At 48.1% G+C, this 13777-nt stretch overlaps 1 protein-coding gene across 5 annotated transcripts in view; it reads left to right on the top strand.

The window, feature by feature from the left end:
• LOC112215211 (calmodulin-binding transcription activator 1) overlaps window positions 1-13777 on the top strand; it is a 622788-nt gene that overhangs the window by 605909 nt on the left and 3102 nt on the right. For 2 of the 5 annotated variants that reach the window (XM_042299516.1, XM_042299512.1), the window contains 12 exons: window positions 987-1153; window positions 1349-1545; window positions 1762-1840; window positions 2022-2376; window positions 2521-3008; window positions 3911-4089; window positions 5062-5299; window positions 6208-6279; window positions 6503-6523; window positions 7029-7228; window positions 8169-8243; window positions 10787-10817. In XM_042299516.1, coding sequence (XP_042155450.1) covers window positions 987-1153; window positions 1349-1545; window positions 1762-1840; window positions 2022-2376; window positions 2521-3008; window positions 3911-4089; window positions 5062-5299; window positions 6208-6279; window positions 6503-6523; window positions 7029-7228; window positions 8169-8243; window positions 10787-10817 — 2102 coding nt within the window. The remainder of the gene's footprint in view (window positions 1-986; window positions 1154-1348; window positions 1546-1761; window positions 1841-2021; window positions 2377-2520; window positions 3009-3910; window positions 4090-5061; window positions 5300-6207; window positions 6280-6502; window positions 6524-7028; window positions 7229-8168; window positions 8244-10786; window positions 10818-13777) is intronic. The other 3 variants (XM_042299513.1, XM_042299514.1, XM_042299515.1) reach the window with 3 other exon arrangements.

Raw genomic sequence — 13777 nt, forward strand, 5'->3', positions numbered from 1 at the left:
TGGTTGGACATGGTGTGTGGTTAAACATGTTGTGTGGTTAGACATGTTGTGTGGTTAGACATGGTGTGTGGTTAGACATGTTGTGTGGTTAGACATGGTGTGTGGTTGGACATGGTGTGTGGTTAGACATGTTGTGTGGTTAGACATGGTGTGTGGTTAGACATGGTGTGTGGTTGGACATGGTGTGTGGTTAGACATGTTGTGTGGTTAGACATGGTGTGTGGTTAGACATGGTGTGTGGTTGGATATGGTGTGTGGTTAGACATGTTGTGTGGTTAGACATGGTGTGTGGTTAGACATGGTGTGTGGTTGGACATGGTGTGTGGTTAGACATGTTGTGTGGTTGGACATGGTGTGTGATTGGACATGGTGTGTGGTTAGACATGTTGTGTGGTTGGACATGGTGTGTGATTGGACATGGTGTGTGGTTAGACATGTTGTGCGGTTGGACATGGTGTGTGATTGGACATGGTGTGTGGTTAGACATGTTGTGTGGTTGGACATGGTGTGTGATTGGACATGGTGTGTGGTTAGACATGTTGTGCGGTTGGACATGGTGTGTGATTGGACATGGTGTGTGGTTAGACATGTTGTGCGGTTGGACAGTACTCAATCTTATACTGTATGTAATGTGCTTACTCATAGGCTTGATTCTGTATAAATGCCTACATGTTCAGCGTGTATGCAATATGACACTGTAGTGGACACTGGTTTGCAGACCTGTGTGTTTGTACACTCAGTGTATGTGCCTGGGTTTCAGATACTTACTATATGCCTTCATAAGTACCATAAGACACTAGTAGGACTAACCAGGATCACTAATAGGTGCTGATGTGTGTGTGTATGTGTCTGTGTTGCAAAGTTCTTCCGATTTCTACAGATGCCTTTATAGGTACCATGCACAGTAATAACTGGGTGTCACTGTTGACCATATATTATACTGTAGGTCTATGGATGCTGACGTGTGTTATGTGCCTATGTTGCAGATAACCAGTTCAGAATGTCCATCCTGGAGCGCCTGGAGCAGATGGAGAGACGGATGGCAGAGATGGCCTCCCATCACCAGCAGGGCAGCGGAGGAAGTGCAGGAGCAGGAGGAGGAGCAGGAGGTGGAGGAGGAGGAGGTAGTGGTGGTAACAACAGCCAGACACAGGTAAGGTACATCATACTATAGGAAATGTGCTATTTCATTTGATGTACTGTATTTGGTAGATATTTGGCTTACAGAGGATTACATGGAAAAAACATACTCTGTGTTTCTGTTTGAGAGGTCAGGTGTTGTAAAGTGTTGTAAACTGTTGGTGTTGTAGTTGAAAGTAACACTTGTTGTGTTTATGTGTGTTGTCAGTGTGTGTCAGGGCAGGGTCAGGCGGGCAGCAGCTTTGAGAGCCGTGTGGTGGTGGTGTGTGAGAAGATGATGAACCGGGCCTGCTGGGCCAAGTCCAAACACCTGATCCACTCCAAGACCTTCAGGGGCATGACCCTGCTCCACCTGGCCGCTGGGCAGGGCTACGCCACCCTCATCCAGACACTCATCAAGTGGCGGTGAGTGAGAACTTCAGAGGCCTCTTATTGACTGGTTCTAAATGTAATGTTAATATACCGTACAGACAGACCCTAGGACCTAGGAATATCTATTATGGAACTAGTTTAGGACCAGAAAACAATGTATTAAAAAGCTGTCAATAAAGCACGAATCTATCTATTTTATCCAGAGTTTAGTCTAAGAGTCTAACAGTGTTCTTCTCTATCCCCCACCAGCACCAAGCATGCAGACAGCATTGACCTGGAGCTGGAGGTGGACCCACTCAATGTGGACCACTTCTCCTGCACCCCTCTGGTAAGATAGCTTTATCTCATGAAAGCACTGCAGGGGTCTTCCATAAAGCCTCCCATAAGGTTTTTCATAAAGAATTCACTTGGAAGTTGAACTTTTCCAAGAAAGTAAAGTTACTAGAGCCATCCCTCGGTGTCCATTGACCTGCTACCTCTGACCTGTGCCCCTGCTGTGTTCTCTGTAGATGTGGGCGTGTGCCCTGGGTCACCTGGAAGCGGCAGTGGTCCTGTATAAGTGGGACCGACGGGCCCTGGCCATCCCTGACTCTCTGGGACGCCTGCCCCTGTCCATCGCTCGCTCCCGCGGCCACACCAAGCTGGCCGAGTGTCTGGAGCAGCTGCAGAGAGAGGAACAGCAGCCCCCTGCACCTCTGCCCCCCACCACGCGCATGTCCTTCTCCCCCACCCCCCACGATGCTCCCACCTCAGACAGCTGGATGGTCACATGGGCCAGCGACGGCGTGATGGCGCCCAGCGGAAAGAAAGGCGGCACCGCCACCACCACCACTACCTCCACCACCTCCACCAACCTCAACCCAGGTCAATGCAGGCTGAAGGAGAGGGAGGCCCCACACTGGTATCAGTGGGGGAAAGGGACAATGGAAAATACCTTTAGACAACAAAGTTTTGTTGATACAGTTTGCTTAAATGGCTCTAAAATAGTATCTTGTAACCCTTCTGCAGACTTGAGAAGGCCGAGATCCGAGCCCTCCAACTACTACAGCAGTGAGTGCCAGCGAGACCTTCCCTTGGCCAAGAAACACAAGCCCAACCCGGAGCTGTTCCAGGCCAGGCCCGACAAGGCCATGTCTGTCCCGCTGAGCCTGGAGCAACAGCAGCTCCACAAGCTGTCCTTCAGCACCAAGAACCCGTCCCCTGAGGGCCTCAGCCCAGACAAAAGTCTCTCGGGTGGGGGAAGCTCTGGAGGAGCAGGGGTAGCCAAGTGGAGCTCTAGGGAGGGTTTCTCCAGCAGGGGCTTAGGCAGAAAGGGTTCAGGGGACTCTGGGGGCAGCAGCCTGGGGAAGGAGAAGCTGGCTAGCAGGCTGAGACAGAGGGAACAGCTGGGGAACATGCTGGTGATGGCTGAGAGAGAGATGGTGGACACTGAGCTGTTTTCCTACAGAGAACACCTGGAGAACCAGGACTGTATGACGCAGATGGACGACCTGCAGGTCAGTAAACTCACCCTACTCTCCACTGTCTCTTTATTCAAGTCTACTCTTTAGCATACGTTTGCTAGAGATAGTTACTGTACTTTTTACCATGTCTTTAGTGAAGACTGTTACTCTACTGTTTACCACTCCCTCCACTGCCAACCCTGTTCACCCGCCTGCTCATTGCACTTACATTCACACTAGTTTACCAGACCACCATATCTGTAGCATGTCATAGATGCAACATCAAGTCTACCAATCTGGACTGTCAGTTAATAAACATGACAAGAAGATTGAAATTGACCACCTGCAGCTCTGTTGGGCCATGCCACTGGACGCCCTAACGTGTGAAGTCAACACACACACACACACACACACACACACACACACACACACACACACACACACACACACACACACACACACACACACACACACACACACACACACACACACACACACACACACACACACACACACACACACACACACACACACACACACACACACACACACAGAGCCTAGGCAGTGTGTGGACCTCCATCACCACATAATAAACTCCATCCATTGATCGGCTCTCACAGCCAAGGGAGCCTTCTGCCATCCCTCACAGTCACACTGCTACTGAGGCTGAGCCTGGGAGATGAGGGGGAGGACAGCACAGCAATAACAATAACAATTATTGTGATCGTTATGATCATAATCATCCTAAACGTCATTGTCTTGACATGGATCATGTTTAATGTTCATTGAATTCTCACACTCAACACTCATAATGTGGAAACATCTCAGACAATGAAAATAAGAATGTTGCACAATAACCAAAAAGCAGAGTTTACAAGAAAATAGGAAATGACATGACAATGTGCTAAGTGTGTGATCTATAGTATACTCAATCCTGGGTGATTCTCCCCCTGCAGGACAACATGATGACTCTGGCAGAGCATATCATTGAGGCGACCCCGGAGAGAATCAAGAGGGAGGACTTTGTGGCCCTAGATGGAGTGCCCCTGGACAGTGCTGGGGTCAGCAACACCATGAGCTGGTTGGCCAGTTACCTCGGAGACGTGGAGCAGCTTCCCAGCATCATACAGCTACGGTGAGCAACACAACAGAGACTCACTCTGGACTGAATGTGATCTAGGTCTGGTTTCCTGTACGCAAATGAAGCTTATAACATGTCTAATGTGCAACAGAGAATTTGTAGGCTTAATTCTGATCTGGGAATCTGACCCTAAATGTTTTACAAAATATTTTCTGTGCTTAACATAGCTGTAGTCTATTGGAACTACACTGAACAGAAATATAAATGCAACATGTAAAGTGTTGGTCCCATGTTTCATGAGCTGAAATAAGAAATCACAGAAATTATCCATATGCACAAAAAGCTTATTTCTCTCAAATTTTGAGCACAAATTTGTACATCTCTGTTAGTGAGCATATCTCATTTGCCAAGATAATCCATCCACCTGGCAGGTGTGGCATATCAAGAATATGATTAAACAGCATGATCATTACACAGGTACACCTTGTGCTGGGAACAATAGAAGACCACTTTAAAATGTGCAGTTTTGTCACACAACACAATGCCACAGATGTTGCAAGTTTTGAGGGAGCATGCAATTGGCATGCTGACTGCAGGAATGTTCAACAGAGCTGTTGCCAGATCATTTTATTTTCATTTCTCTGCCGTAAGCTGCCTCCAACGTTGTTTTAGAGAATTTGGCAATACTTCAAACTGGCCTCACAACTGCAGACCACGTGTAACCACGCTACCTCAACACCTCCAAATGCTGAGGAGTATTTCTGTCTGTAATAAAGCCCTTTTTGGGGGGGAAACTTATTCTGATTGGCAAGGCCTGGCTCCCCAGTGGGTGGCTGTACCTCTTCCCAATCATGTGAAATCCATAGATTAGGGCCTAATTAATGTATTCTCAGTAAAATCTTAGAAATTGTTGCATGTTGCATTTAATATTTTTGTTCAGTATATATCTTCAGATAACAACACTTAGCTGACTACTTTTTAAACTGTCACCATCCCCTGCTCCTCCTTGGCTCTCTCCCCTTCCAGATCTCTGTACAGTGATCCTCTGACTCCATCCTCCAGCCCCAGCCCAGGGGGGTCTCCCCTGAGGGAGGGGTCCATGGAGAGGCCCACCCTGCCCTCCCCGGCCGACTGGAGTGAGTTCCTCCAGGCCTCTAACAACAAGGTGGAGAGAGACTTGGCCCAGCTCACCCTGTCCGACCCCGAGCAGAGGGAGCTGTACGAGGCCGCCCGTCTCGTCCAAACTGCCTTCCGCAAGTACAAGGTACAGGCCGGGATGAGGTACCACACACAGTAACAAACCTGCTGTACAAAACAATGTACAGCAACGTTATTAGGACTTCCACTCTATTTTGATGTGGTGTTGACCTTAATGTTATCAGGTGAAATGTCAAGTTATGAATGGGTCCCTTGAATCTGGAAAGGTGAACAAAACTACATCCTGGTCTGTGTCCAAGTGTTCTGAGTGCACAAGACACTATCTATGCTCACCCGGGTATCATCAATGGATTATGTTAATAGGTTAATTAACCCTCATATGTTATCCCATCTTTCTTTCTCTGTATCTGTCTCAGTAAGACACACTCAAACTATGTGGTCCCTGTGGTTTCAGCATGGGCAAAGTTTGCTTCGAGCAGAGCATGGCCTTGCTTTAAGGAATGACTGCACTGCTCCGTCTTCCCTGCTCCCTCTAATCTCTCTCTCTCTGTCCCTCTCTTTCTCGTTCCCTCTCTCTCTTACTCTTTAAATAATGTGTGTGGTGCCCGCTGCTGCCTGTCCTTAACCAGCTCCACACACCCCGCCCAGCCTCACTTCGCCCCCACCTGCCCCACTTCCTCACCTTGCTACCTATCCCCCATAGCTAGCTTTAATGACTTTCCACGTCTCAAACTGTTCGCTGTCGTTCACAGTCATCTGTTCTACCCCTCTGCCAGCTGAGACTGGGGAGGAGAGCAACACTGGGCTGGCACCACCAGCTACCTCTCTCCTCTCCCAGCCCAGGATGGAGCCTCTCCCCCAGCGTCCTCAACCCCAGGTCCTCTGTCTATCCTCCAGACAACCAGGGCCCTGGGCCCAGGAAGAGACCTCAGGGAGCAGTGGCCCTCTATAATAGACTACTACACCACTTCCAATACTCTGACCTCTGACTTCTCCTACTCTACTCTCTCACAGGGACGCCCATTCAGAGAGCAACAGGAAGTAGCTGCGGCAGTCATTCAGCGTTGTTACAAGAAATACAAACAGGTAAGCTGGGCACAGGCAGCCCCTTACAACACACATGATGTCTTGTCCATATTCCATGACCTTACAGATACTGGTTAGATCCAGGACAGATTGTAATACATTAATTTGGGACTTTTAGACAAGCGTTTCACTTTATTCAGTTTAGTCCATTTTTCTAGGCTCAGGCTGATCCTTGTTCATGCCTGTTTGTGATTCACAATCTCACCTTTGCTTTGTTTACAAGCTAACATGGATAGCCTTGAAGGTAACATCTTTTCACTGTCTTTCATTTTTAAATTGTTATTTTTGTAAAAAAGTTTTAGGGTTTAAAATGGCACTCCTTGATAAGAGTCACTAGAGACTCAAAGCCACCAGAGGGCAGAACACATGTCAAACTTTGCTTGTTTTTTTGACCGTCTCAGATGATGCAACAATGCTACCTAGCTTCACTTGATTATCACACTTGACTTGGTTATATTGATACTTATAACCTACATCAGCACCTTTCCTAAGTCCAGTAATATTGCCTGATTCACACTCTAGGGCCGACATAAACCCTATTAGGTTGGCTGGTCTATTTTCCTTTCCAGCACGGTTCCAGCAACTATAGTGAATGCCTAACCAGGTCAGCCTAGTTTGGCTTGGTTTGGTTTGGCCATATAGTATGAATCAGACAATATATGTGTGCATTTGAGGCCATCGTTTGGGTCTTCCCAACCCCCTGTTCCTGACTCTGTATATCCTCCTCTCTCTGGTCCTTTTTGTGGCAGTATGCACTTTATAAGAAGATGACGCAGGCCGCCATTCTTATCCAGAGTAAGTTCCGCAGCTACCAGGAGCAGAAGAAGTTTCAGCAGAGCAGGCGGGCGGCCGTGCTGATCCAGCAGTACTACCGCGGCTACAAGGAGTTTGGCAGGCTCAGGCTCCACCGGCAAGGAGCCGCCGCTGCCCTGGTGCAACACAAACTCAGGTATGCATACACAGTGACATGCTCTGATGCATACACAGTGACATGCTCTGATGCATACACAGTGACATGCTCTGATGCATACACAGTGACATGCTCTGATGCATACACAGTGACATGCTCTGATGCATACACAGTGACATGCTCTGATGCATACACAGTGACATGCTCTGATGCATACACAGTGACATGCTCTGATGCATACACAGTGACATGCTCTGATGCATACACACAACACACGCCCAGGAAGCTAAACACACACATCAACACACACACACTCACACACAAAGTAGCTACCACTCACACTGACACACAGCAGCACAAGTAGCTAAATGCACTGACACACACACACACACACACACACACACACACACACACACACACACACACACACACACACACACACACACACACATACAGCAACACACACTGACACGTACAGGAGGCTCATTACAGGATAGTTATGCTCTTCTCCACTTGACCTTGCAGACTTCCCTTGGGGAAATCCATTTGTAAGGGATGATCAACTGCAGTCCCATTTGCATTCCCCAGGGTCATGGTGACCTCCTGTGCTCATGCATATATGATTTAGATTTTAAACATACAAGGACTGTGCACATGTGTATATATTGATGAAGACACTACGGCTGTGTTTACACAGACAGCCCAATTAGTATATTTTTGTACACTAATTGGTCTTTTGACCATTCACATCAGATCTTTTCACACCCAATATTTTTCAAAGCTGTTCTGATTAGTCAAAAGACCAATTAGTTAAAAAAAGATTGGAGAGGACAGTACCCATGCTATACAGAATCTCCAAAATAAAGTTTAAGAGCATGGTTGAATTTGAGAACTAGACTAGCTACACACAACCACAGTGTATTTTGTTTACTGTGGATCCTCTAAAAAGCCAGTGTTCCCTCTTGTCTTTGTGTTGTAGAAGTAGTCTGCTCTCTAAGAGGCAGGATCAGGCTGCCAGGAAGATCATGAGGTTTCTACGCCGCTGCCGCCACAGGTAAGCCCCGCCCACAACACTAACTCTTTTTTAAAATAGGTTTGTTATATTCACACACAAACACACAACCATTCAGCGTAGGGATTTGCTAGATATATGAAGGGTTTACTACACGTTAGATGGCAAGAATGAGTATGCACAGATCTGATAAGACAAGTTCTCTGTTTTCATGTCTCTATTTTTATTTTTTTTGGACGATACAAAAGGTTGGGGGGTTATATACAACACTTCAGAGACCCCCCTCCTATCCTATCCACTCTCCTCTCCTCACCCCCTCCTCTCCTCGCCCCCTTCTCTCTTCTCCTCGCACCCCTACTCTCTTCTTGCCCCCTACTCTCTTCTTGCCCCCTACTCTCTTCTTGCCCCCTACTCTCCTCGCCCTCTCCTCTCCTCGCCCACTCCTCTCTTCTCCTCGTCCCCTTCTCTCTTCTCCTCGCCCCCTACTCTCTTCTCCTCGCCCCCTACTTTCTTCTCCTCGCCCCCTACTCTCTTCTCCCCGCCCCCTACTCTCTTCTCCTCGCACCCAAACTCTCATCTCCCCGCCCCCTACTCTCTTTTCCTCGCCCCCTACTTTTTTCCCCCGCCCCTACTCTCTTTTCCTCGCCCCCTACTCTCTTTGCCTCGCCCCCTACTCTCTTTTTCCTCGCCCCCTACTTTCTTTTCCTCACCCCCTACTATCTTTTCCTCACCCCACTACTCTCTTTTCCTCGCCCCTACTCTCTTTTCCTCGCCCCTACTTTCTTTTCCTCACCCCCTACTCTCTTTTCCTCACCCCCCTACTCTCTTTTCCTCGCCCCCTACTCTCTTTTCCTCGCCCCCTACTTTCTTTTCCTCGCCCCCTACTCTCTTTTCCTCACCCCCTACTCTCTTTTCCTCGCCCCCTACTCTCTTTTCCTCACCCCTACTCTCTTTTCCTCGCCCCCTACTCTCTTTTCCTCGCCCCCTACTCTCTTTTCCTCGCTCCCTACTCTCTTTTCCTCGTCCCTACTCTCTTTTCCTCTCCCCCTACTTTTTTCCCTCGCCCCCTACTCTTTTTTTTCCTCGCCCCCTACTCTCTTTCCCTCGCCCCTACTCTTTTTCCTCGCCCCTACTCTCTTTCCCTCGCCCCTACTCTCTTCTCCTCGCCCCCAACTCTCTTTTCCTCGCCCCCTACTCTCTCTTCCTCACCCCCCACTCTCCTCTCCTCGCTCCCCTAACCTCCTCTCCCCCGCCCCCTACTCTCTTCTCCTCGCACCCCCACTCTCTTTTCCTCGCCCCCTACTCTCTTCTCCTCGCCCCTACTCTCTTTTCCTCGCCCCCTACTCTCTTGTCCTCGCCCCCTACTCTCTCTTTCTCACCCCCCACTCTCCTCTCCTCGCTCCCCTAACCTCCTCTCCCCGCCACCCTACTCTCTTCTCTTCGCACCCCTACTCTCTTCTCCTCGCCCCTACTCTCTTTCCCTTGCCCCTTACTCTCTCTTCCTCACCCCCACTCTCCTCTCCTCGTTCCCCTAACCTCCTCTCCTCGCTCCCCTAACCTACTCTCCCCGCCCCCTACTCTCTTCTCCTCGCACCCCTACTCTCTTTTCCTCGCCCCCTACTCTCTCTTCCTCACCCCCACTCTCCTCTCCTCGCTCCCTAACCTCCTCTCCCCGCCCCCTACTCTCTGCTCCTCGCACCCCTACTCTCTTTACCTCGGCCCTACTCTCTTTTCCTCGCCCCCTACTCTCTTTTCCTCGCCCTCTACTCTCTTTTCCTTGCCCCCTACTCTCTTTTCCTCACCTCCCTACTCTCTTTTCCTCGCCCCTACTCTCTTTCCCTCGCCCCTACTCTCTTTCCTCGCCCTCTACTCTCTTTTCCTTGCCCCCTACTCTCTTTTCCTCACCTCCCTACTCTCTTTTCCTCGCCCCTACTCTCTTTCCCTCGCCCCTACTCTCTTTCCTCGCCCCCTACTCTCTTTTCCTCGCCCCTACTCTCTTCTCCTCACCCCTACTCTCTTTTCCTCGCCCCTACTCTCTTTTCCTCGCCCCCTACTCTCTTTTCCTTGCCCCCCACTCTCCTCTCCCCCGCTCCGCTACTCTCTTTTCCTCGCCCCCTACTCTCTTTACCTCGCCCCCTACTCTCTTTTCCTTGCCCCTACTCTCTTTTCCTCGCCCCCTACTCTCTTTTCCTCGCCCCCTACTCTCTCTTCCTCGCCCCCACTCTCCTCTCCTCGCTCCCCTAACCTCCTCTCCTCGCTCCCCTAACCTCCTCTCCCCGCCCCCTACTCTCTTCTCCTCGCACCCCTACTCTCTTTTCCTCGCCCCTACTCTCTTTCCCTCGCCCCCTACTCTCTTTTCCTCGCCCCCTTACTCTCTTTTCCTCGCCCCCTACTCTCTCTTCCTCGCCCCCCACTCTCCTCTCCTCGCTCCCCTAACCTCCTCTCCTCGCTCCCTAACCTCCTCTCCCCACCCCCTACTCTCTTCTCCTCGCACCCCTACTCTCTTCTCCTCGCCCACCTTCCGTTCCTCACAGTTCCTACTTGTGCTAATAGCTGTCTGGTATTGTTTTGCTGTTTATGCGAAGCCCCTTGATGGACCATAGACTGTTCAAGCGGGTGAGTGCAGCCTCAGCAACTCAGTTCGTGCTTCTTTCTCTTCCCTGTCTACACTGTATGTCTCTGCCTCTCTCTAGCTCTCTCTCTCTACCAATAGTTTTATCTGCTGGGTCGTTGTCTTCATCCACTCTTTCTCTCTCCCCCTTTTTCCTCTATCTTTCGCTTTTCTCCATCCATCTCTCCCTTCCTCTCTCTCTCTCGCTGTCTTCCTCCCTCTATCTTGTCCATCACTGTTGCTTGATGCCTGCTTGCATGAAGGCTGCCTACTGGAGCCACAGGTGGACTGACTGAGAAGCTCAAACTCAGATCAAATGTAACTTTACTCTTATTAAACTAACCAATGCTTATGAATGACTATGTCACCGTAACACTTAACAGGCACCTCTTTCTCCCCTCTGGAAATGATTTTATTTTCATTATTTCATGTTTTGTTTTGTGTGGTTATGAAGATGCCTATTCACATCATGTTTACTATGTTGCATGACTGGTGACACCTCTATGGGCCTTGCTCTTTAAAATGTACCCCCAGGCATGCTATGGGACGGATGTTCTCTCTCAAACAGCTGTGCCCCACATGACACAGTAGAGGGGGTTATGACCCCCCTTGGGTTTTGTTTACTCAAAATGTCAAAGCTCCTCTAGGCATTTCATTGGGAGCTCTCACTAGTTCAGGGCTGCTTCAAGTACACATGCATCATCACTGAAAATATTATAGAAATTCCTCATGGGTACAAACTATGTGTCTGTCTGACTACTCTTCCAGAAAGACTTTGGGCATATTGACAAAAATACCTATATGACAGTTCTCATCAGCCTCATCATCTGTATGAGTCACAGACACTGTAGTTCATCTTCTGAGACAATGGGGCCTTTTGAATGTATCATTTTACCGTTAAGTAATTTAGCAGACACTCATATCCATATAGTTTTTGCCTAAAGTTACCATCTGTTTTATGTAACCATACCAAATGTAACATATCATACTAAATGGAGTGTCTCAGATTTACATACAGAATAATAGGAAATGCTCTGAGACAGGGTTGGGGTCATGTTATACTGTAGAATATGGGTCACTGTGCTCCGAGAGCAGGTGAGGTAGATTATAGTACTATAAAGATGTGATAGCATGCATGTTTGTCATGATCTGGGTTACAGTGATGTGATAGCACATGCAGGTCATAGTCAGACTAGCAGTACAACACAAACAATGGGAAGTCCCCTCTACCTCCAGGGAGTTAAAACAGCAGGAGGTGTACCAGTAATGGATTCACACCTCAGGGGAACAACATCTCAGTCTGAGAGGAAGAGGAAATAGCACAGTGAAAAACACTAAACCTACATATACAGCACTGTGGGGGCTCACTACTAAGCTCAGTGATACCAGGTAAAGGACATTGGGGTTATATACAGTGGGGCAAAAAAGTATTTAGTCATCCACCAATTGTGCAAGTTCTCCAACTTAAAAAGATGAGAGAGGCCTGTAATTTTCATCATAGGTACACTTCAACTATGACAAAATGAGGGAAAAAAATCCAGAAAATCACATTGTAGGATTTGTAATGAATTTAATTGCAAATTATGGTGGAAAATAAGTATTTGGTCACCTACAAACAAGATTTCTGGCTCTCACAGACCTGTAACTTCTTATTTAAGAGGCTCCTCTGTCCTCCACTCGTTACCTGTATTAATGGCACCTGTTTGAACTTGTTATCAGTATAAAAGACACCTGTCCACAACCTCAAACAGCCACACTCCAAACTCCACTATGGCCAAGACCAAAGAGCTGTCAAAGGACACCAGAAACAAAATTGTAGACCTGCACCAGGCTGGGAAGACTGAATCTGCAATAGGTAAGCAGCTTGGTTTGAAGAAATCAACTTTGGGAGCAATTATTAGGAAATGGAAGACATACAAGACCACTGATAATCTCCCTTGATCTGGGGCTCCACGCAAGATCTCACCCCGTGGGGTCAAAATGATCACAAGAACGGTGAGCAAAATTCCCAGAACCACACGGGGGGACCTAGTGAATGACCTGCAGAGAGCTGGGACCAAAGTAACAAAGCCTACCATCAGTAACACACTACGCCGCCAGGGACTCAAATCCTGCAGTGCCAGACGTGTCCCCCTACTTAAGCCAGTACATGTCTAGACCCATCTGAAGTTTGCTGGAGAGCAATTGGATGATCCAGAAGAAGATTGGGAGAATGTCATATGGTCAGATGAAACCAAAATAGAACTTTTTGGTAAAAACTCAACTCGTTGTGTTTGGAGGACAAAGAATGCTGAGTTGCATCCAAAGATCAGCATACCTACTGTGAAGCATGGGGGTGGAAACATCATGCTTTGGGGCTGTTTTTCTGCAAGGGGACCAGGACGACTGATCTGTGTAAAGGAAAGAATGAATGGGGCCATATATTGTGAGATTTTGAGTGAAAACCTCCTTTCATCAGCAAGGGCATTGAAGATGAAACGTGACTGGGTCTTTCAGCATGACAATGATCCCAAACACACCGCCCGGGCAACGAAGGAGTGGCTTCGTAAGAAGCATTTCAAGGTCCTGGAGTGGCCTAACCAGTCTCCAGATCTCAACCCCATAGACAATCTTTGGAGGGAGTTGAAAGTCCGTGTTGCCCAGCAACAGCCCCAAAACATCACTTCTCTAGAGGAGATCTGCATGGAGGAATGGGCCAAAATACCAGCAACAGTGTGTGAAAACCTTGTGAAGACTTACAGAAAACATTTGACCTCTGCCATTGCCAACAAAGGGCATATAACAAAGTATTGAGATAATCTTTTGTTATTGACCAATTACTTATTTTCCACCATAATTTGCAAATAAATTCATTAAAAATCCTACAATGTGATTTTCTGGATTTTTTTTCTCATTTTGTCTGTCATAGTTGAAGTGCCCCTACGATGAAAATTACAGGCCTCTCATCTTTTTAAGTGGGAGAACT

This window comes from Oncorhynchus tshawytscha, linkage group LG16 (assembly GCF_018296145.1).
Source record: "Oncorhynchus tshawytscha isolate Ot180627B linkage group LG16, Otsh_v2.0, whole genome shotgun sequence".
Classification (NCBI taxonomy): domain Eukaryota; kingdom Metazoa; phylum Chordata; class Actinopteri; order Salmoniformes; family Salmonidae; genus Oncorhynchus; species Oncorhynchus tshawytscha.